At 34.3% G+C, this 24,056-nt stretch overlaps 1 protein-coding gene across 3 annotated transcripts in view; it reads right to left on the reverse strand.

Annotated features, from left to right (window-relative positions):
* MARCHF1 (membrane associated ring-CH-type finger 1) overlaps positions 1-24,056 on the reverse strand; it is a 433,802-nt gene that overhangs the window by 288,296 nt on the left and 121,450 nt on the right. For all 3 annotated transcript variants that reach the window (XM_058550299.1, XM_058550300.1, XM_058550298.1), the window contains exon 2: positions 7,243-7,393. In XM_058550299.1, coding sequence (XP_058406282.1) covers positions 7,243-7,353 — 111 coding nt within the window. In that variant the 5' untranslated portion in view covers positions 7,354-7,393. The remainder of the gene's footprint in view (positions 1-7,242; positions 7,394-24,056) is intronic.

The raw sequence follows: 24,056 nt of genomic DNA on the forward strand, positions 1-24,056 counted from the left end.
TTTAGGCATATAATCTAGATCCATTAAGCATACATATATGGTCCTTATTCCCATCTCCTTAATCTATATAATAAACATCATTTCCATATTACTAATTTATGAAGCAGATTACTTTCCCCTTCGGTTTAATTTGTTAATATCTGTGCATAAAGATAGTTTACTTGGATCAAATTTTATGGTCATTGATCAAAAGTATGTAATTCTTCACTCCAATTTGGGGATTAAGTATTATACATTTGATTCAATATACCATACTCTAATCAATTCAACCAATTCCATTGGTGAAGGTTATGAATAGAAGGCAAATAATTTGAAATATTTTGTTAATTTTTAATACAAAATAACTCAACCTACTAGACATGGACATAGCTAAATCCAATAGCAATGATATCCACTCTATGTCATTTTTACAAGTTTTGGCATAGAATAAAGAAAAAAATGTTATATTCATCTATCTGTAGCAAAAGCTCTACCTGACTTACTTTCCTTTAGGTTTTCAAAATTTTAGCACAAATTTTGCGTTTTTGTGATATATTTTTCTTTTAAATGATAAGATCACTTGTAATTAATTAAAGTTATACAAATTCTATGCATTTATTCATTTTCTGTATGATATCCAGGGGATGTCAGTGCTCATTAAATCATAAAGAGTGGGAATCTAGACGAAAAAGTCTCAAGTTTAGGGGCTGATTTCTTCTCTAGTACGCAAATGTTCAAGTGGGCTGGTTTAAATAAAACAAAAGAAATAACAGCACAGCCTATGAGCAATAAGAAGAACAACAAGAAAGCTGATAATGATATGGTCCCTCAATTAAAACATACAATCAGTTTACATGCGTCTAAATTAGAAGAAGTCAAACTGAAAGCACATCATTTTCATTCCTGATTTTTCATAAGCTTAATAAGTATGGAACTTTAAACTTCAAACAACTGTACTATTTTGAAAATATGTGATTATGATACAATTAAACATGAATCTTTTGAGCCACTTGTTTTATTAATAAATAGTCATCAGACTGTATAATGAGGCATTTTGTCCAGTAGTGGCAGATTTGATTTTTAGAATGTGTATTATCAATAAATTATGTCTTAGATCTAGAGGGAGTTGACAGCAAATTGCAAAAAATCTCAGGATTTAAAATCAGACAGAAACCAGAACTCACCAATGCTCCCTTCTTACTGAGGCGAGTTACTTAACTTTTTGGAGTTATAGTATTTTCACTTGTATTATGCAAACAATAGTATCAACTTCTCATAGTGGGTGTCGTGTATAAATCACCTAGAAATTAGAAGACCTGAGTCTTTATGATTGGGAGTAAATTACCTCAACTCTTAAACAACATCTCCATTTCATCACCTATTTGGATAGTTAAATCTGTATTGTGTACATCTCAGTATGGTTGTGAGCTGCAATGAAACAATGGACATAAAGACTGCTTTAAAATTATAAAGTTTTATGAATATATATCTTATTAAAAATCATTTTGGATTTGAGTATTATATATATATATGATATACTTCTCCTTGAAAGCTTTCTAATCTAGTCTTTCCTCTGTAGTATTTTCTAGAGCAGCAAGCACCTCATCCCAGATCATGTACATAGAAGAATGGAACATGTGCCCTGAGATGATGAATACATGTTTGGAAGTGGCAAGTCACCTCATCAAACATAGAGTGACACTTTATTCTTTTCTACCTAACTACAGTCTATTTATAGCCTCAAAGAATCATCATTGATTATAGGAAAGTAATTTTCTCTGGAGTCACTGCTGACCACATAAAATGACATTTTTTGATCTCCCTATTTTGATTTCCATAGATTTTTTTCAACTGCATTCCTCATAAAATCTTCGACCTTCTTATTTCTGATTCTTATGATCTCCTTTGCTCTCATTTTAAATTTAATATTGGAACTCTGATTTGATTCAGTAAATTGCTTTAGGGTAGAGTTAGTGTGAGGTGTTTTTTGTTTCTAACATATAAACTTGTGTTACACAAATTTAAAAGAGAGGTTTCTTCCTTGTCATACAAGAGAGGATGCTCCCCACTCCTTAGGTTACAATTTAAAGATAGTTGCTTAACAAGCAAAATCTCTCAAACCCCTCAATATTCTTATTCAATTTGAAGGATTTTACACTAAATAAATATTTTCTGAATTTAAAAAGCAGGTAGTCTCAATTGCCTTACACATCAAAAAATAAAACCCTATTCTTTTTAATCAGATCAGTTATTGAGGATGCAATGGTGAAAATGGCTATGGAATTGGCCACATTTAAATCTCAGTCAATGCAGAGCAGAGAATAATCTAACAGACACATATAATCATGGGATTATATACAAAAGGTGCTATTTGTCTTTATGCCACACTATAATGTATTATTATCTCATTTACAATCTTTGTGTTTAGCCAAATGTATACAATTAAATAATGACTATATTTCTCCCCCAACCTGAGAGAGACATGATAGAGTGACCCTCTAGATTTAGACTTTAGATTGTTGGAAACCCAGCTTCATTAGTTATTACCTAAGTTACTTTGGGCAAGTCTTTAAATTTCTCTGTGCCTCAGTTTCTTTCTCTATAATATGGGGATGATAATGATCATACCTATCTCATCAGATTGTTGTGACTGTTAAAAATGAGAATATGTGTAAAATGCTTAGAAAAGCTGCTGGCACATAATAATCAGCCATCGTCATCTCATCAGCATCATCTTAAGATGGGAGATGATTTCTATTGGAAAACCTCAAATGTTCTTGGTACACAAAATGGAAATGTAACACAAAAAATGCTACCTCTCAAAGAAGGAATGTATTTATGGCAGAAGCTGACTAAATGCTCTCAATTTCCTTATTCTGGTCATATGGAAAACTATATTTCCCATCATTCCAACAGATATATTGGGGTATGTCACTGGTTTTCAGCCAACAACATCATTGTAGAAGTGATGTATATCACTTCCTAGCCTAACCAGCTATCTCCATGATCACCCACTCAGACTCTTTCCCTTATCTGACAAACTCAGAGGTCCTGTGTTTAAGAGAGCAGCCCTATGAGACAAGAGGAGCAGGGATCCTTGCATTCATTGTTAGAGAGTCAAATGACCTGTATCAGACTGAGTTATGAGCAAAAGCAAATCTTTGTGAAGCCTTTGAAATTTCTGAGTTTATTTGTTAAAGCTCCTATTCTTAATTTCTATACTGATTACTAAGCTAATATGTCTCAGCTTTAAATCCTTTCTTCTATATTCTACCTCAAGATGCTGGAGCTGGGAGCCTTCAAACCAGATTTTTCCTTTGACATTTACCTCTTGGTCAGGTTCTGCCAATGCTAGTACTGAAGGGAACTAGAAGTCAGGAGAAGAGAGGAAGGACTGACTCCTTCTTGCTTACCCTCTGTTTCTGTTCGTGTCATCCCAGCTACATGTCTTTAAGTGAGCAGTGGAAGTTGGGCCTAGTTTCTAAGTTTTTTTCACACTCCCTGAACTATCTTTATTACACCATTGCCTCCCTCTGACCTGAGTATATAAGGATAGAGAAGTACATTCCCTTCAGGAGTCTGGATCTTAGATCCTCAGGGTCCCTCCTCTGAACTCCAGAGTTTCCTGCATCGGCTGAGAAGCACCTCTGCGCAGAGTCTGGGGTGCAGTTCTGTGGGGCCTCTCCTCCAACCTTTTAGATTCAAATAACTCTAGCCTCCTCCCTTTGTTAATCCTCCGTATTGTGGTTGTTACTTCTTGCAGTTACTAAACTTGTGTACATTTTTGACTTTTCAGCTTTCTAAGAGCAGATTAATAATTTTCCATATCATATTCTCTCTGTTAAAATTACAGGTGTGGTTTCCGTTTTCCTGACTGTACCCAAATTTTATAACTATCCAAATACAGAAATTGGTAGTCAACGCCTGTGCTACCATACCAAAAATCTAAAATATGTGGCATTTACTTAATGGTTGGACAATGGGTAGCAAGGAAACTGATTTCAAAGGTAGAAAGCCATTGTCTGCATGATGTTTTGGCAAAACTGCTATTTGAATTAACTTGATAGGCAGAAAATGGGCCTGCTGGGCTGGCAACACTCAAAATGGACTGAAAAACAAAGCTTAGCAATGTATGTTGACTATTATTGGTTAGATTTAGCAAGGTGTTACAAGAGAAACAAGAGCATAGGAAACAATTAGCTAGTGTGAAAGTAGATCTGACTGGGAATAGGGAGAACCCAGAAGCTTCAGGGCTTATTGGGTAAAACGTCTGGCTTCTTCTAAACCCCAAATGGCGGGACGTGACATTGATGTAGGCGTTGAGTAACAAAGATCCAATACAAATCTTCATTTGAATAAAGAGACTCAAGGCAAGTATGAGATTCAGAGTTGACACCCAGTAAAACTTCTCAGTTGAATAAAGTATCTCTGGACAAAGATAAAGTCAAGGCTGTGGTCTTTCTGCCTAGTTTTCAAGAATACAATCTTAAGAAAGAGACCTGGATGAAGAGACGTCAAGGCCATCCAAGAAAGAACTTTCCCAGGTACGTGGACTATCAGGAAGCAAATAGATTAGAATCCTACTAAGATTTCAGAGAATTGTAGTATGAAAACACCATGATTTCAGAAATATGAGCCTTGAAACATTTAAGATTTTAAATAACTCTTTGTCCCATAATTTTCCCAAACAGGAAAAAATATTTTACGTCTATACAACTCTCGATAGGCACTTCAAATGTGGACAAGGAGAATAATGGAAAAGGAAGAACTTTCCAGAGGGCATATCCAGAGGCTAGAGAGAACTATGGACAAGGGAGATCTCCAGGGAGCAGGGTCAGGACCTACTCAAGGATCCTCCTGGACCTCTAGGTTAAGGAGACTTTATAATGTTTGTCCAGTAGGATTTCACCACTGATTGCCATGAGTATCTGATTCTTTCTCTTTCTAATCCATGTGTGTTTATTGTGGTTTCCCTCTTCCTACTGCTCTCTTATATCTCTGTATGTCGGGAGCTGGTTTCAAAATACAGATAGTTTATTCATAAGTGATTCAACATCACTATCATTTGATGAGGACAATGAATAACCAAGATTCATTGGTTTTTCATGGATCATGGATTTGAGCTGAATCCAGTTACTGAAAGAATTTTGAGTTATCTCTCTTGGAAAGTAATAATCCTTTCTCATGAACGAGTAGAAGCATGACATGAATATTTGGTAACCAGAAGGGTAGACTGTGACAGAGATGGAGTAGATGCTCACCAATTCCATCTGCTTTTCCTGGCCACATTGCTTCCTAACATTTATCAGCGTCCCTTGCAGTTCAGATGGAGCCATGAGACTTGGTTTTGGCAAATGGAAGGATACTCTCACATTTAAGTCTGCTCCATAATGGTCTACGCACGGTGGCCCACTAAGTGTCTCTCCTTTTCCTCTGTGACCTAAGAGGCCCTGAGCTTAAGAAGGCAGCATCAAAAGATGAAGAGAGTCTGTATCTTGGAATCATCATTTGGCAGTGGACCTCCAAGTAGAGCTGCCCAAGACACATGGGCTATGACATAAGATAGACATATTTCGTTTTTCTAGGTTAAAGAAACTGAGATTTTGGAGTTATGTTACAGCGGCTGGAGGTTATTCCCTTAATACAGCATTAGATTTGAAAAGATTAATTACTAGATTTAATTAAATTGGTAGCTTGATGCCTTTTTCTTTCACTAAAAGTATTTCAATGGGAAGAAAATGCCATCAAGAAAGTGAGACAATGTGGTGTAGTAGAAGAAGCCTTGCCTTGAGAAGTCTGGCTCCTAGTAATCCCTTTATCATTTACTAACTAAATGACACTGGGAAAGTCAATTAATTTCTCTGGATCACAGTGCACATCTGTAAAATTAAGCTAATATTAGGTTACCTAATTACAGGAGAAAGCCAGGCCAAATGTTTGCTCAAGATTTTTTATGGTTTTGATCTATTGTTCTATGAAATAGAAATGAAGCACTAAAGCCAGTTTAATGAAAGCAAAGAAGAAGTAATTTTTTTTCTTAAAATTTTTAGCTATTGCATGATACTTGTCATAGTCCAGCTTTATGTATAAATATTAAGTAACACATGTTTAAATGGTGTTAACTCATGCCAAGTGGTTTTACTGAAAATAATAATTCACAAAAGATCATGTTAGAGTGAGATGAAGGAGTACAGATAATAATTTCAAAGAAGCTATTCCCTAGAACATTGACTATCCAATCATCTTGCACACATTTCTCCATACCCTCAGCCTTTCCCCACAATCTAAGATGATCGAATTTAAGCACGATTCCCCCTTCTATTTCTATGTTTTGTCAGCTGAAAGCCTTTCCTTCAGATGGTTTCTCTTGATATTCACTCAACAATGTTTGCCCAGGACCAGTATTTCTATGTAAAAATAATAGAAATTATCCAATAACTCAAAAATAAAAGATAAATCTAAAATCTTTGCTCATATTTAATTATATATTCATTAACTAACAAATCAGGCTAATGAATACACTTATGTTCTTATAAAATGGTAAAACAATAATTAAAATATGTCTAATGTCAATTTAAAACTTAGAGACTGAATGGAATTTTTCTTCTTTAAACCAAAACAAAGAATTTTGCAGCCAAAATCTAAACAAAGAGCATATAAAACTCCTTTTGCTAATGAGCTCTCTTTTCCAAATCACTGGGAATTAATGGCTGGCAAAAGCCGAGCATTTAAACTTAAAGCAGAAAACAAACATAAAAGAGCATATTATTGATTTGGTCTTCAAATTATTTTTGCAATTATTTAATTCATAATTTTAAATGAAAATTATAGTTATTGAATCCTTTTTCAGACAGTTTTAGAATATATGTAGGAAAATACAGAAGTTATGGTTTCTATTTTTCATTATTTTTGGATAACTCTGTACTTGTTTTTCCTTCATTGATTCCAGCCAGGTATAGAATGCAAGGTATAAACTTTAAATATCTCTCTAAGGTCAGCAGCATAATGAAAGGGCAATGTCCAAATAAATAGAAAGAAAAACAAATTGTTGTTAATCTGAATTAAACTCGAATATTATATTACATTAAGATATTTTTATCAATATCTGTTAATTAAACTCAATCTATATGAACAATATAAATACAAATGCAAACATTATTATAAACAAGAATAATGTTTACTTAGAAAGCCATACCTCTTTCCGTTTCCTTAGCATTCCACTTATATACAAGCCATTTGGAGGTAAAATAACTTTTCACTCACCAATGTGGAGGTTTGTGAGACATCAGCCAAATCCCCTGAGATCTCAGGTGTTCGCGTGTTGTTTGGGATTCTGTGAGGGTTACGGGCTATCGCTTCACACCAGCCCAGCATTTTCTCCTTCCTCTCTTATCCCTTTTCAATTTCTGAAATTCTGAAAATAATTTACATTCCCTGAAACAGGTCACTCATTTTAGTTGTTTGTTTTTGGAAAATGTACATAATTGAAATTAAATAAGCAATTTAATGAAACACCAATGGAGACATTTTATTTTAACTAGGGGTTATAGGAGGAAAAGAATATGCTGATTATTAATATTAACCCAGAGCCACAGGACAATGGAAATAGTACACTTCTATTCAAAAGGCCTAACATATTTGATATCCCAATTTGTGGCACTTCTAGACTGTGGGAACTCCTTGCATTAGGTTCTAAGTGTTATTTTCAGGGATCAGTCTATAACAAGAAATTCTTGGCTTTGGAGCTAAGAACAGACCCAGTTCCTGATATATCTCCATATTTCAGCGACAATCTAAAATTTCTCATAGCTCTTCAGTTGAATGCCCTACACATGAATAAATTGAACACAGGCCAGTCACAAAGATTCCTCATTCTGGCAGCGGCATGATTGTCTCCCTCATAGAGTTTTGCCAACTAAAGAAGGAGAAATTTTAGTGCAAGCATGGCAAATTTAGTATACGACATCTATCAGCAGTATAGTCTATTCAAAAATAATAATTTAAAAAATCTCCTTACTATATCATGAGTAAAAATATTCCACAACTCTTTCTAGCTTTCCAGAACTTGCCATTTGGGGGCATTTTTTTTTTTTTTGTCTCTGAAAAAGTTATGTCAACAGTGACTTTTAACTTAATGGAGAAAACACTGTTTCCTTTGGAAAGTTTTACAGCCTACTTTTCCACTCCACCACCCCCCGTAATTAGAAATAGTTTATTGCAGGTCTTTAGTTAAATGCATTTACACTGTCAATTAAATATCAGAAATAATGTGGAGTAATTATTTTCACAGCATCCAAAGCAATTAGCAAGCTGGTGGTTTATAACATTTTAGGGATTCAAAACAGCACATTTCATAGCTCTAAGAAAAGTAACATAAAGAAAGGTTGCACTAATGGATTGATGAGTTATTACTCTAAATGACAAAATACTCAAGTTAAATGGATCTGAAAAATGTAAATAGAGAAGTTATAAAAAAACTTTCATAAAAATTAAGTCTAAAATACTCAATGGAATGGATTTCTTAATGAGATTGGCAATCTAATATGGATGAATCATTCATTTGAGGTACAGAGAATGGTGAGGGGAGCTTAAAAACAATTGTTTGAATGAGCAACAAATTATTAATGCTTGCCCTTTCAAACACATTGCTTGAGATTTTATTGAAAATTCTTATCTATGTTATACAAAATCTGCATATCCAACTAATTTCCACTCCACAGAAAGTAAATATTTCTGCATTCCCAGTATACAGGATCTTGGTTATTCATCAGCTTTTAATTACATTTCTTGAAGTGTGCTAAGAGTAAATGAAAATGAGTATCTTTATTCAAAGGCAAGGAGTGAAATGATACATAATGACCAAAATAGCTTAATCAAGTATAAACAAATGTACTACTTGTAAGTCATTTGCCTTTTTTTTAAAATTTTAACTCTATAATTAAATATCACTTTAGTGCTTACAATAAAATGTAGAATTCATGAATGAACAAAAAGCATAATAAAGTGGCCCACAGAATTATGATATCATCAATACCCATTCTAGGATATGTTTTTAAAGGCAGCCAACTTATTTTCCACTCAGTTTCTGAGGTTGAATAGGACAGTTTAATCTCATTTGCAGCATGCTTTTGTGGTGGTTGTAGTCACGGCTATGTTCCTCCTTATTCAGTTAATACTAAACCATAAGTATTTATTGAGCCCTTACTATATTGTAAGTACTGAAGTAGGCACAGAAGAGCCATAAAATGAGAATTACTATCATTTTTTATTTGAGTTGGATTCAGTGCAATATACTAGAGAATTTTAAAATCTGAGAATAACTAGGGTCTTTCTGACTCTCTAATTTTTTGATTTGTAAACTTATTTGCTCAAGCACAAAGTGACTGCCTGCTCCTCTCAATCTTAGATGTCTTCTCTGAAGTTGGCTTGTGCAAATCATATTTTGAACTGTTTTGCTGAACTGCTATCAATAAGTCACCATGACAAGAGCTTTTAAACTTTTAGCTATACCTGCTGAAATAGTATAATAAAATGTCAACTGCACTCTAGTTTTCTTTTGCATGTAACAGTTATTATCTTAATTCTAGAATGATTAGATAGGCTAAATAATTCAACAAGTTAAAATACATACTCTCTTTACCTAAATAATGTGTTCATAATAATCATTGAATATTCACCATAGACATTGTACTCTCCATTGTGGGAAAACAGAAAAGAAACATGATACATGGCTGTGGTCCAGAAGACTGGAAAGCTTATAATTTAAGTTGGACATATTCATAGGAATATTTACAAAGAACATAAATGTGTGAAATGATGAGAGAAATTTAACCACATAGCTTCACTTCAGCCTTTTATTATATGAATAAAGAATATATGAGAATATAAAAAAAAGCATATGATGGTTACATTCCTACATCTGGACATTCACATCAAATTATAAGAGAGAAATTTTGTGTAATGACTTGTTCTGTATAATCTGCATCCACTGACTTTACCATCTACTTTAGAATCAAAGAATTATCCAGAAGAAAGCGGTGTATTTAAATGGCCTCAAAAGAAGCAGCATGGGTATAGGCAAATTGAAAGAGAGAGAGAGAGCAAAACAATGAGAGATCCATTGCCTCATCCCATAAAATCCTGCGGGTAAGAAACTGTAATAGTTGCTCAAGACAATATCTTATTTTCTGTTATCACAAAACACTCAGACTTCGGTCACATTTTAAAGAAATCTTTTTTTGTATCATTGATAATAAAGTAGAAATTCCAGAAATAGTTTAGGTGATTTAAGATAACTGAAGTGTTAATAATGTTGATTGCTGATCCTCTGTACACCAGTATTCTTCCTACACAGGTCTAAAGTACTCATCATATTCTTAGGTGTAAGAATGTACTATCAGTCAGAAGGGTAAGCAAATTATGAGCATTTATAATTAACCCTAAAGCACTTTAAACTGTAAGTATCATTAGTAATATATCAGAAAAGGAAAGTGGTCCTTAAGCATTCATGTTAATTGCTATCTAACCACTGAACCAAGCTAATATGAGATGCAGCAATGAGCAACTTATATAATGATCACAGGAAACTGAGATTTAACTAAGCTTAATTTTTAATATGCTACTTCAAGCAGATATTTAATTTAATAAATAGGAGCACAGTGCATTCTCTGTGAACTAATTGACAACAAATTAAAATTAGGGAGAAAAAAGTACAAGGCAATTGGGTATATCTCATGGAGAATAATTTACTTTTAACTCAGGAAACATTTACTGAATACTTCTTTTGTGCCAGATGCTGTACTTGGAACCATTGATACAGAGATTAAAGAGATCCAGAGCTTAGAGCTGGTAGGGGAAATTGAAAAGTAGACCAACTTTTGATAGCAGTGCCAAGAGTCCTATGAAAACTTGGAGAAAAGACGTTTGACTTAGTATCAGCTGAAGGAGAAGGTTGATTTTGGATGACTCTCCGAAAAAATAAAATTACAAATAATTTACATGAAAATTAAAATCATTACTATTCCAAAGGCTTCTGCCACTACCAGCTGTGTTGCACAACTCCAGGGGGCATCATTCACATTGTAATCCATGAAAATGGCACTGTGCTCCAAGAGATGCTCTTCACATAAAACATCCTGTGAATGGTGTGCCTGGAGTTGTGAAACCTAAGGGAAAGGAAGCCTAGCTGATTTCTCCACATGAAGCTTATTACACTTACCTTATTGTACCCTAAGTCTAATGTAATTTAATCTTAAAACAAGAACTTTTTTGCCCACAGAAAAATAATGCAGTTGCCTACTTCTACCTTGCCTCTCCACCTCCTCAACTATTTCCTTCCTAAAATGTGCCCACTCCATATCATATTCAGTAAAGTATAGTTAAGGGCCTAGCCAAATGCTCCCCTTCTTCACCACATACTTGTAGCTGAGAAAGTTTCCTCCCAACTCCACTCATACGGACAACCATTCTCAAATTTGACACTTGAGAACACTCCTTGTCTAAATATTTGAAAGGATTCTTCAATTGAAAATTTTCAAGATTTGGCTATATATTTATTTAGCTAAGTGGTATTAAGAAATACAAGTCTAAACTATTAAACACTTTCTTCCTCCAGAATACTAATAAAGTTCAATCTCCATTATGAAAGAAACAACTTGCAAATAAGAGAAGGAGGTGGCAGTTAGGAATATGCTTCCCTTCCTCATTGGACTGCAATATCTCTGACAATGTGATGGTGTGTGTGTGTGTGCGTTGCAAGAGTACTCCCTACATACTTAGAAAACTACAACATGCATGCCTGAAACTCACACCAACAGCTATTCTGGAACCCTGCGTGGACGTTTTGAAGTGCTCACACACAACTATGAATTGTTCTTAAAGACCTGGAGTGCTAAAGACTACCAAGGATTGCCTGCTGCACATGAATTTTGGAAGTCTTTAGAGCAGATAGTCTTTAGACAGGATAACCATATTTGTTAAATTCACTGCTATGAAATGGAAATGTGTCCTGGGGGCTTTCTGATTTCTATGAGTAGGATGTGAGGTTTCTCAAATGGAGAGAGAGGTTCATAGTTGTATTCTAAGATGTGGAACACTAACTGACATAGAGCCCAATACATTATTGTTGATAATAAAATGAATGATGAGAAATAAAGGAGCTCTCCTTCTTGAGTCAAGTTAAGAAATGGAACAACCATAAGATGACTCACAATGAAGTTTTAAATTCTTAAGTGCTTTTTGCTTGGACTATAGGAAAGATACATTTAGTTATACAGTTTTCTTCTTAAAAATTCTCCCTCTACCTTGCAATTCCTCTTAGAAGCACTGATCTTTCTGTGAAATCTTATAAGTTACTCTAGCCCATGAGGAGGCCTGGTGGTGAATAAAGAAACGACATAATAAAAGGAAGTGGGGCCTCCATTCCCTCCTCTGTTGAGGCAGTGCAGAGAGAGAAGCCTTTTGAAGAGACAATTCTGTTAGTCATATGAGCCATAACACTAAAGAATGTTAGAGACAGGAGAAAGGGGCAGCTTCCAAGTAGGCAACTTTGGGAAAACTATAATAACAGTGACTCCTTCAGTCTTAATATATTAAGGGAAGTGACTCAGCAGATGAAGGGAAAGTCACACTTTGATGAGATGGGGGAGTTGTTCTTCAGTGATGACTAAAACGCTTCTTCATGAAGTTGATTGTGCTAAGTCAACACTCAGCACGTAGGTTGGGCCAATCTTTTAGACATAAAAAATGAAATGTGGAGGACTTCCCATTTAAGCTCTGACATGTAAAGAGTTTGGAAATCATCACTTCCATCCTTACAAAAAGATAAAATTGAACAAACTGAAAACTGATGATTTTTCTTGGAACCATCAGAGAATGAGGTTGTAGAAAAAACCACCACCCAAAAATATGGAGAGACTGGTGAATACAGAAAATCATGGCCGATTTCAGAATATTACATGGAGAGAAGCAGGAATCACAAAGTGGTGACAATATACAGTAATTCTGATGTATTATTGGAGGCACAATGAAAACTAGCTTGAGAATGAGAACTTCCTAGAGGCTTCATCCTTGGTGGGGGCGCCACACTTTCCTGGGTTTCACCGCCAGCAAACTCACCTAGATCTCATGATGAATAGCTGAGAAAGACACCACTGAGGCACTAGGAGGGAGAAGGGAAGAGTAACCATAATGAGATGCCCCTAGAGCATTCCTATAACAAAGACTTATTCTCTGGGGAAAATATCTTTGCAGAGTCTTAGTAACTTACCCGAATAAAGGGTATTTCTCCCACCCCAGGCTTTTCTAGCCTTCCTGGCTCACTTAAAGTGGGGAGGGAAGCTAAGAAACACTTGTGAAGGTCATAGCCCAGGAACACAGGCCCACTAAAAGACTTAGATTTAATCATAAAATTATAGAATAATTCCCCTCTACTGCACCTTACCACCATAGCAACAGGGCTTCAATGAACAATTGGTACTTGAAATTTAAAAAGCAATATCATTTTCAATAGCACCTAAAAAGAAATATTTACATGTAAATCTAACAAAATAGTTACAGTAACTATACAAAAACTACAATATTTTGATTTAAAAAATCAGAGAGGGCCGGCCCAGTGGCTTAGCGGTTAAGTGCACGCGCTCCGCTGCTGGCGGACGGGGTTCGGATCCCGGGTGTGCACCGACGCACGGCTTCTCCGGCCACGCTGAGGCCGCGTCCCACATACAGCAACTAGAGGGATGTGCACCTATGACATACAACTATCTGCTGGGGCTTTGGGGGAAAAAAATAAATCAATAAAATCTTTAAAAAAAAAAAATCAGAGAAAATCTAAATAAATGCAGACATATTCTGTGTTCATGGATAGGAAGATTCAACAATGTCAAGATGTCAATTCTTCCTAACTTAAGCTGTAGACTCAGCACAATCCCAACCAAAATCCCAGCAGGCTATTTTGCAGATATTGACCAACTTATTCTAAAGTTTACATAGAACAGTAAAATACCTAGAACAGCCAACACAATAGTGAAAAAGAACAAAGCTGAAGGACTCACACTACCCAGTTTAAAAATTTACTATAAAATTATAATAATCAAGTAAGCGTGGTATTGGCAAAATAATAAACATATAAACAATGGAACTGAATAGAGAGTCCAAAAATAGACTCAGAATTATAATCAATTCACCTTTGAAAAAGAGCAAAGGCAATTCAATGGAGAAAAGATAGTCTTTTCAACAAATGGTGCTGGAAGAACCAGAAAACCACATATAAAAAACTAAATCTGGACACAGAACCTTACATCTTTCACGAAAATTAACTCAAAATGGATCATAGACCTAATTTAAATGCAAAACTATAAAACTTCTGCAAGAAAACGAAGGAGAAAATGTGGGTGACTTTGGGTTCAGCAATGAAGTGTTAGATACAACATTAAAATCATGATCCATGAAAGAAAAAAATTAAGTTAAAATTTATAAAAATTATAAACTTCTACACTGGGAAAGACTCTTAAGAGAATGACAAGTCAAGCCACAGACTGGGAGAAAATATTTGAAAAATGCGTATCAGGTAAAAGACTTGTATCTAAAATATACAAAGAACAAAAAACTCAACAATAAGAAAACAAACAACCCAGGTCAAAAACGGGCAAATGATCTGAACATACACCTCACCTAGAGGATATACAGATGGCAAATAAGCATATGAAAGATGCTTACCATCATATGTCATTAAGGAATTGCAAATTAAAACAATGAGATACCACTACACATCTATTAGAATGGCTCAAACCCAACAAAATGATAACATAAAATGCTTGCAAAGATGGGAGGCAACAGCAACTCGCATATGCTGCTGGTGGGAATGCAAAACAGTACAGTCACTTTGGAAGACAATTTGATAGTTTTTTACAAAGGTAAACATAGTCTTACTATACAATCGAATATTGTACTTGTAGCTATTTACCCACCTGATATGAGAACTTATGTTTCTACAAAAACCTGCACACAAATGTTTATAGTAGCTTTATTCATAATTGCTAAGAACTGGAAGCAGGCCGGCCCCGTGGCTTAGCTGTTAGGTGTGCGCACTCACTACTGGCAGCCTGGGTTCGGATCCCGGGTGCACACTGATGCACCGCTTCTCCGGCCATGCTGAGGCTGCGTCCCACATACAGCAACTAGAAGGATGTGCAGCTATGACATACAACTATCTACTGGGGCTTTGGGGGGAAAAAAAAAGGAGGAGGATTGGCAATAGATATTAGCTCAGAGCCAGTCTTCCTCAGCAAAAAGAGAAGGATTAGCATGGATGTTAGCTCAGGGCTGATCTTCCTCACAAAAAAAAAGAACTGGAAGCAACTAATATATCCTTCAACAGGTAAATGGATAAACAAATTGGGGGCCATCCATATAGTGGTATATTATTCAGAAATAAAAAGAAATGAGCTATTAACCCAGAAAAAGGCATTGATGAATTTAAATGCACATTTCTATTAAAGAAGCCAGTCTGAAAAGGGCTAATGTATGCATGATTTCAATTATATGACATTCTGGAAAACGCAAAACTATAGCAACAGCAAAATGATCAGTGACAGGGCAGTGAAACTATTCTGTATGACACAGTAATGGTGGATATATTAGACCATGCATTAGTGAAAATCTACAGAACTTCACAGCACAAAATGTAAACTTTAAAATGTATGCAAATGAAAACATATCATTTAAGAGACTGGGGGACCCAAGATGGAATGTGAAAAAGACAATCGAAATAAATTACAAACGTATGAAACGACCTCACTGAAGAGTGTCAGGGAAAATGTGTTGACCTAAGTAACTTGAGAAATGAGTGGAGTCTGTAAGATTAAAGCAAAAAATATTGTACATAGGCACTGTGCTTTAGTTCATAAAATTGTTCCTCTTGGAGGTACAGGTTAACAATTCTGATACAGTTATACACGTATACTGGAGTTATACATTGATTACATATAGAAATATTTATAAATATGTGTATTTACCTGAGTTAGTATACATACATATATCTCCTTGCTCTGCTGCTTGAGAGGGCCTAGAAGCAATGACACTTCAGCAGCAATGAATATACCTAGTGCCCAGATTTTGGTTTCTAATACTGTTCTCCAATAAAAGGAAACAGGGATCCTTGGAGAAATAGCTGATCCCAGGGCTGGGACAGGAAACATACGAGATGAGCCTGGAGCAACTTATAGTGCCAGAAAGTAAGCAAATGCTAAGAAACAAAACAAAACAAAACAAACGCAATTATGGGTCTATGCCAAAGGGACACAGGAGCCAAACAAAATAACTCCCAATGGCCAAAGCTGGAATAATTTGAGCAACAAAATGAAGTAGTATCAAATTATAACCCAAAGCATAAGATAAATACCCATAAGTTTATACTGATATAAATAAATTATTGAATAAAGAAATAACTGGAGAAGAGAGAAATCTTCAAGCAAAATTCTAAATAATTTATGTAGATAGCCCATGCTAAAGGATGAGGAGGAGCATAACTCCTCACTCCACTGCAGACAGTATATAGTAACTGCGTTCCAAAGAGTACAATATGGAAAGATGGAAAAGAAGAGTAACTTTACGGTGGAGAAACCTGACAAACCCCACCTCAGCTGGGTTATTAAGGTCAACATCAATAGCGATAAGTCATGTTGACAGTATGTACTCTTTTGAGATGTGATGAAAATGGTACTTTATCTCTGGAGTCTTCCTCCCCAAAAGCCATAACACCAGTCCAACAATCAGAAAAATTATCAGAAAAATCTCAATTGAGGAACATTCTACATAATACTTGACCAATAATTCTCTAAACTGTCAAGGTCATCAAATTAGGCAAGTCTGGAAAACTGTCACAGCCAACAGGAGCCTAAGGAGACATAGGGATTCAATATAATGGAAGAATGACATTAGGTAAAAATGGATGAAATCTGAATAAAGTACAGATTTTAGTTAATTTTAATGTACTCATATTGGTTCATTAATTGTAACAAATGTATCATACTAATGTAAGTTGTTAATAACAGGGGAAATTGGGTACAGAGTATATAGGAACTCTTTGTATTATGCTCACAATTTTTCTGTAAATCTAAAACTGCGATGAAATAAAAGGCTTATTTTAAAAAATGAAATGTAGATTCCATTTTTCAGGTCTGCGAAAGCTACACTTTATTTCAATCTACAGTTCTAATCAATAGCCAGTAGAAAGGTGCATATATCCAAAAGCTAATGACTTAATTACTCCAACAAATTATTCTAAATTATATGGTTCAGGCATTTATTATAGAGAAAGATTGTAGACGAAGTTAGAAATTTTGACTGGAGTTATTTTTACCTTCTTAGGAGAAATAAATAAATAACCACACGAGACTGGCAGAAGAATATGTATTACTTGTTTGGGATTCAAAAGTGACCAAATTGATTTTACTCAAAGTTCCAAACTAAATGATCACCATGGGCTGAAAATAGGCTATCACCCCCATCTCTCTTAGAAAGGAGAGAACTTACTCAAAGAGTGAAATTCATAGAATTTAATGTGATGCCTTCGAAGAATACATTTTTCTATGTGCACCAGACACGTCCACTTCCTCCAGATTCTGTTTACCAAGGGACATGAAAGTGTGAGCATGTAAGACAGAAAAAAAAACACAAAGAAACTTTGGTTTCTTGAGAAGTTTTATGAACACACTTAAAGGCGTTTCACTAAAATATGGGTTTCCAATTTTTCCAGTGTGAAAACATCTTTTTATCATAAAAAGTTTAGCAGCCAATGACTTAGTACTGAGTATATTTTAAATACAGATTTATGGAGAAAATGCATTGCCATGTGAATTTAAGTTCTGATTTTAATAACTTTGTAATCCATCCCAGAGATTTATATCTCACTTCTTGAAAGTCGTTGGAATGTCTATATGTTCTGCTTAAAATTTTCAAATATATAGTTTTTAATATTCACATTGAGCGTGAAAATACGGCTTCCAGGAAGATTGGTTTCCTTTCTAACTCACTTGCTCTTTGAGTTGATTTCAAGATGATTGTGTCTCTCATTACTCAAGGAAAGTTTCTGAAAGGCATATGCCTTTATAACAGACAGATGTGACTGAACATTTCACATCAAATATTTTAAACTCTCATTGTCGCACTTACAACCATAACAGCTGGATTATCTCGTTATTTAATACAAATGTGAAATTCTGCATAGCTAACATATGAAAAATGTATGAGAATGTAAATACAGACTTGCCTGAATTGCTAGGTTTATTTTGGGGACTTTTATCATTTACATGAATGTAGTTTTTTTCTGATAAGTTTTGCAAAACTCTTAAGATTAAAATATTTTATATACAACTTTCCCTCTGTTTTGTCCATGCTAAGGGACTGTGGACCTCTATTCCTTCCCTTTCCTTTATTACCAGCTGAAATTTCTATTAAATTTCTTAGCATCAAAGAGAGATTTTATCTCTCTTTGATGCTGTAACTCTTCTAAAATGGCTACGTGTTTCCCTCTTTACATTGGCCTCTAGGGAACTAGAAGCCAGTTAATAATATATAATTTAATATTTTCTAATGTTTCTAGTATACATTTTATATACTTAGTGTAGCTCTGAGCATTTGTTAATGTTTGAACATCATCAACCATTGGTGTTCATCTTTTTTGCCTATTTTTAACCTGATGTTCCAAATATATCTTTGTGGTTCTCTCAAACTTTTTTTTGCACTTTATAAAGGTTACATTCATATCCAGATATTTCTTAGCTGCAAGTATATAACAAGAATCAGTAAACTCTTAGTACTCACTCCTAATGATTCTCTCTCTTCCCTCTCCATCTAGTCTCCAATTGTGACACACATAAAATGAAGACAAAAAGGAGATATAGTTCTAACATTTTATTGTTTAAACTTGCCATCTGATTTCTTTAAGTTTTTAAATAACTACTAATAATCATGATAAGTTTTTTTAAGAAAATTTTGTAATACTAAACATATGGAAGCCTATTTGTGGATTTCCTTCCATATACAAGGCTAATTGAACACAGAGTAATATCCATAATACTGTACACTTGACTGGTCTTTAACGTTAAAATTATTGTGTATGACTTCGTCAGAATTACATTTCAATGGCAAAAATATGATGAATATGCTATCTTATATGCAATCTTCTTTTATCAAGGACACTTGACCTGACTAATAATTCAGATATCGACTACTAAGATTTTTCTTTTTATAGAACACTTATTTGCCACAAACCACTCTTTGTTACTCCCAGAAATTACACTGTCTAAATTCCCAAAATACTGACATAAACATTAGTAACATCTAGGATTTAAATATCACATTTAATTGATTATAAACCAATATCCACAATTCAGTGATAAATGGTATATTAATTATTAATAAACTACTTTTGTTTTTTTTTCTGAGAAGCTGATCCTTCTGGTAAGTCTCCTTGTAGTCTCCCCTTCTGTATTCATCTCCCTGTGATGGGTCTTTCCTGCTCTCATGCTTTTGTCATGCTGTCTATACTAAACTACTTCATCAATAGCCCTGCTATATCTTGCCTGGTTACTTACCTGGTTCCCTGTCTATGTGAACTTAGTAGTTTATTTACTCCACCATCAGTGCCCTTTGCATTGCATTAGTATTATTTGTTCACTGTTTGCCTCCCCACCTACATTGAGAGTACTCCAAGAAGGGATGAAGATCTTTTCAAATGAGTCTCATCTCTCGTGCTCCAAACACAGATCATAGCACTCAGCAGACACTCAATAATGTTCAATGAATATTAAAAGAGGAAGAAGAAATGCAGAGTGTCAAAATAAAGAAAATATTTTCCATCTATTAACGAAAAGCATAAACTTATGACCCAATGCTAAACCTTCTTTTACCACTGTTTACATACAAAATGTATTAAAATGCTATAAAAACATAAGTTAAAATTAAAATCATAAAGAGAGAAGGACGTTTTGTGAGGATATGACAAAAACTGCAAACTATTTTAATGACAAATAGGAGTTGGCACCAAACCAGTGAATATAAGATATATTGTAGAAAACTACTCAACAGTTGATGCTAAAAGAGAAAAACAAAACAATTTGAATGCATCAAAAATCATGAGCTTTTTGCAGGATTCTAGTGTCACTGTCTAATTTCACCACAAAAAAGAAAAATATATACATATATACACATAAACAAATGAGTAATTTGGAACTGATTCCATGAGAGCTAAATTTGGATATGTGAATAGTAACATTTAAAACAGCATCTGTGAGGATCCATCTGAAGATAAGTTTGACATTTAAAATATATTCTGTGGAGAAAAAAGTAGAACTGGTAATAAAAGAAGAAAGGAAATTTTGTTTTTTGACACAACAAAATAAAAAGGGACTTTGGTAAACTTTATATCTCTCCACAGACTGCCTGTGCGATGACAAGCAAGTAGTATTCAACCTCAGAGGATTTTTTTTCCAGAAAAGATGACTAGAGTCATGTGAAATAGACAGAAAGCCCTAATATGACACTATGCCCTGCTCCCATATTCCTGATGACACGTTTTTCAGTAACATTTAATGGATCCTTTACAATGTGCTAAACAGCTTCTTAAAATTTGATCCATAATGCACAAGTAATGTCTGAAGCTTTAAACAATAGCCTAGAAGGGGCAAAGTCACTGTAGCCAAAGAAAAGAGATTTTTAGAGAAGCAGAAGAAAATCAGGAAGGAATGGTGTAGTGCAGGGATTACAGGAGTGAGTTCAGTAACACTGAGGTACCAAGCTTTATTTCCCCAACCATAATCTAGACCAATGATAACTTGAAGATTTATGCAAGCTTAACTAGGGCCTCAGAGCAGCCAAGTATAAATAGCAGGCTATTCTTTAGGGAATTTATTATAAAGATGCTTCACGACCTTTGGCAATGGTAAATCTCAATAATAAGAGCAAGCCAATGGATTTGCTCAGACATTGAGCAAACAGACTCAATTTTGCACATCCAGTAGGTTGCAGAAATGAAGTCCTGACCTAAGAGACTGCAATTCCAGAACAGGTGTAAAATCTGCCTCAGGGCCATTAATGTCTTACTTTCTTTGACCCCAGAATTCACCATCAAATAAAAACACAAATTACATATTACTTGTTGCTACCATTGAAAATTCTCTCCATATAGCTTCTGTCAGACAATCCAGGGGGACAGAAAAATTCTGAAATAAAAGAGCATTTTCGAGCAGTTTATCTATTAAAGAACATTATAAAAGTCTATTTTTAAGATAAGAAAACACTAAAACTATCAAATAATATTAAACTGATGATTATATTACACAAAATTATGTAGGTATATTTATAAATCACTTCATGATGTAGGTAGGTTTATATAATACATTGCCCAGATTTTACACTATTAAAAATCAGACTCTTTTGTCATTAATATATATTGTCCATGCCACAGTGTACACTAGAATCTCAAGCTGATATCTTAGTCAACATGTAAGCAGATCAGTGGAAATAATATTGGAAATTGGCATCTTGCAAAATAGTGAAATCTCCCAAGACTGCCTTTGACAATGAGAGAAATGTAAAACCTAAGAAATTTACGTACTTAAATATTGGTCTTGTTCTAGGAATTTGGAACTCAATTTAGTTACTGAGTCAAAGGTTCAATACATAATACTTCACATGGTTTAATGGTCAATTTTCTGGCTAAATAGGATTTCCATGTTGTTCACGTACAATAACATAAGGAAAAAAATAATGACTCACAATAGAAAGAATTATTTTTCAATTTTCTATATAGAGTTTTTCTAAATTTCTGTATGATACTCAAAGTGTCTAGTTGCTCCAAATGACTATTGTCATTAAGATGTGTTACATTTTCCATTTGAAAGGCTTTATCATTCAAACCAATTCCATTTTCCATTACTCTTTCCATTGTCCAAATATATTTAGGACACAAACAAAATAGAAAAGAGATGTTGCATTTCTGCCTAAGTATGCAAGTTTCTTATTTTGTTTGGTTTTGTTTGTTGACATACTATAAATAGTGTCTTACATAGTGAAGAAGAGAAATATTATGTAAAGTTAATTAACTTATATGACAAATAATCTGAAGTGCACATTTCTTCCCTGATAGCTGTCACGATTACCCAAAATTATAGTGAGGCTAAATGGGACGAATTAAAAGAAACTGTCAGTCTAGATGCCTTTCCATTGTAGCTCAGAGAAAGATTAAGATGGCTTGAAACCAAAGAAAACAAGCAATAAAATATAAATCATGGGTTTTCATATGTGAGAAACAAAGTATCTTTTTTTTTCTTGTATATTATGGTAAAATTCTCATTTACGATCATATTTGAAGAGGTGGTGCAAAACAGCACTGTGGCACAATTAGAGGTGTTTAGTAAAAGATCTAATTGGGTGAAAAAACACACAGTTTTGGTAGAATATAATAGTGGGATTAATGTTTGACTGGTGTTATACCTAATACTATCTATCCCAATATCAAAACTGTACTTACTAAGTACCTTCTTGCTCACAGTGTGTGCAGGACTCATTCAGAGAACTTTACATACAAGCCTTTGCCCTCTAGTGGACGTCACAGTAAAAGGGATAGAAAAGTGAAAGGCAGAAGAGAAAAGTGAATTAACATGGAAGATATAAACATTTTTAAATAAATATATCACACTTGGTTTATCATGTTAAAGTATATGTATGTGATTCTATGAAACCAGACGTAGAAGAAAATGGTCACAGGATGTACATTTGATATCTTCATTTACAATATATGAAAATTTTGTGCTTATTCCTTTATTAGGTAGTACTGTACATCTTTATTTGTTAATATTTGAGCCCAGGGATTCTTAGTTAATGAGTAATCCAAAATCAAATTCCAGCAAAAGTTTGTTTTAGACAGTTTATTAAAATGACTAATTTAATGACCTGTAACATTCAAAATAATTGACGTTCTTAGCCGAGGAAGAATGTTTGATACAAGGGTTTGTTGTTAATTAATTTAGTCAAGAAGCAGCTTAAAGATTTGAAATGAAGATGCTTAAAAGAAAAAATTTAAGAGCAGTAATACATAAGATCAACCATTAGATAGAGTCAGATGTTTTACCAAACACAGTTAGTGGAACTAAATTCTAAATACGTCAGTGTAAGTGACTTTTAATTCTAATTCAAAATAACCTTAGGTATTCTTCATTGTTCTGGCCAATCCTTTGGTCATCTGTAAACTAAATATTTTCTGGAGCTGTCTGAGCAACTGTATCATCTTGGAGTGAAACTAAGTGGATTGCCTGCCCAAAGGGAAGACAAAGTCAACTTGATAAGATTGAAATGCCAAAGAATACTCAATCTTTTAAATCTATACAAGTGGATCCATGAAAAATGGTAAATCTGTACCCATAATAGAAGATGAAAACAAAGTCTTTGGAGAATTGACTGGAAGCTAAAAGTTCTCAGCAAAGAATTATTTGATGTAAGAAATACTTGAAAATCATGCTTGCCTTTTCTACAATAAATAGGTAGTGTGGTAGGTAACTTCTTTGCTTTTACATCAGAAGAAATTATACCACAGTAATGCTGTATCTTTTAGTAAAAGATAAATACGATCAACCACAAGTTACCTACATTCAAGGAGAAGTGTTTTTGCTAAAACAAATAATCCATATTTTACTTTCAAGAAAAAATAAAGTCAAACTCATGGAAGCAGAATAGAATGGTGGTTGCCAGCAACTGGGGGGTGAGAGAAATGAGGAGATATTGGTCAAAGGGTACAAATTTTCAGTTATAAGATGAATAAGTTATAAGGATCTAATGTACAGAATGGTAACTATAATTAGTAACACTGTATCGTATACTTGAAATTTGCTAAGAGAGTAATCTTAAGTCTTCTCAGCACACACACACAAAAGTAACCATTTGAGGTGATGGATGTGTTAACTAACTTGATCATGATAATCATTTCCACAATGCACATGTATATCAAATCATCACATGGTACACTTTAAATATATACAATTTTATTTGTCAATTATACTTCAATAAAGCTGGAAAAAAAC

This window comes from Diceros bicornis, chromosome 11 (genome assembly GCF_020826845.1).
Source record: "Diceros bicornis minor isolate mBicDic1 chromosome 11, mDicBic1.mat.cur, whole genome shotgun sequence".
Lineage (NCBI taxonomy): Eukaryota > Metazoa > Chordata > Mammalia > Perissodactyla > Rhinocerotidae > Diceros > Diceros bicornis.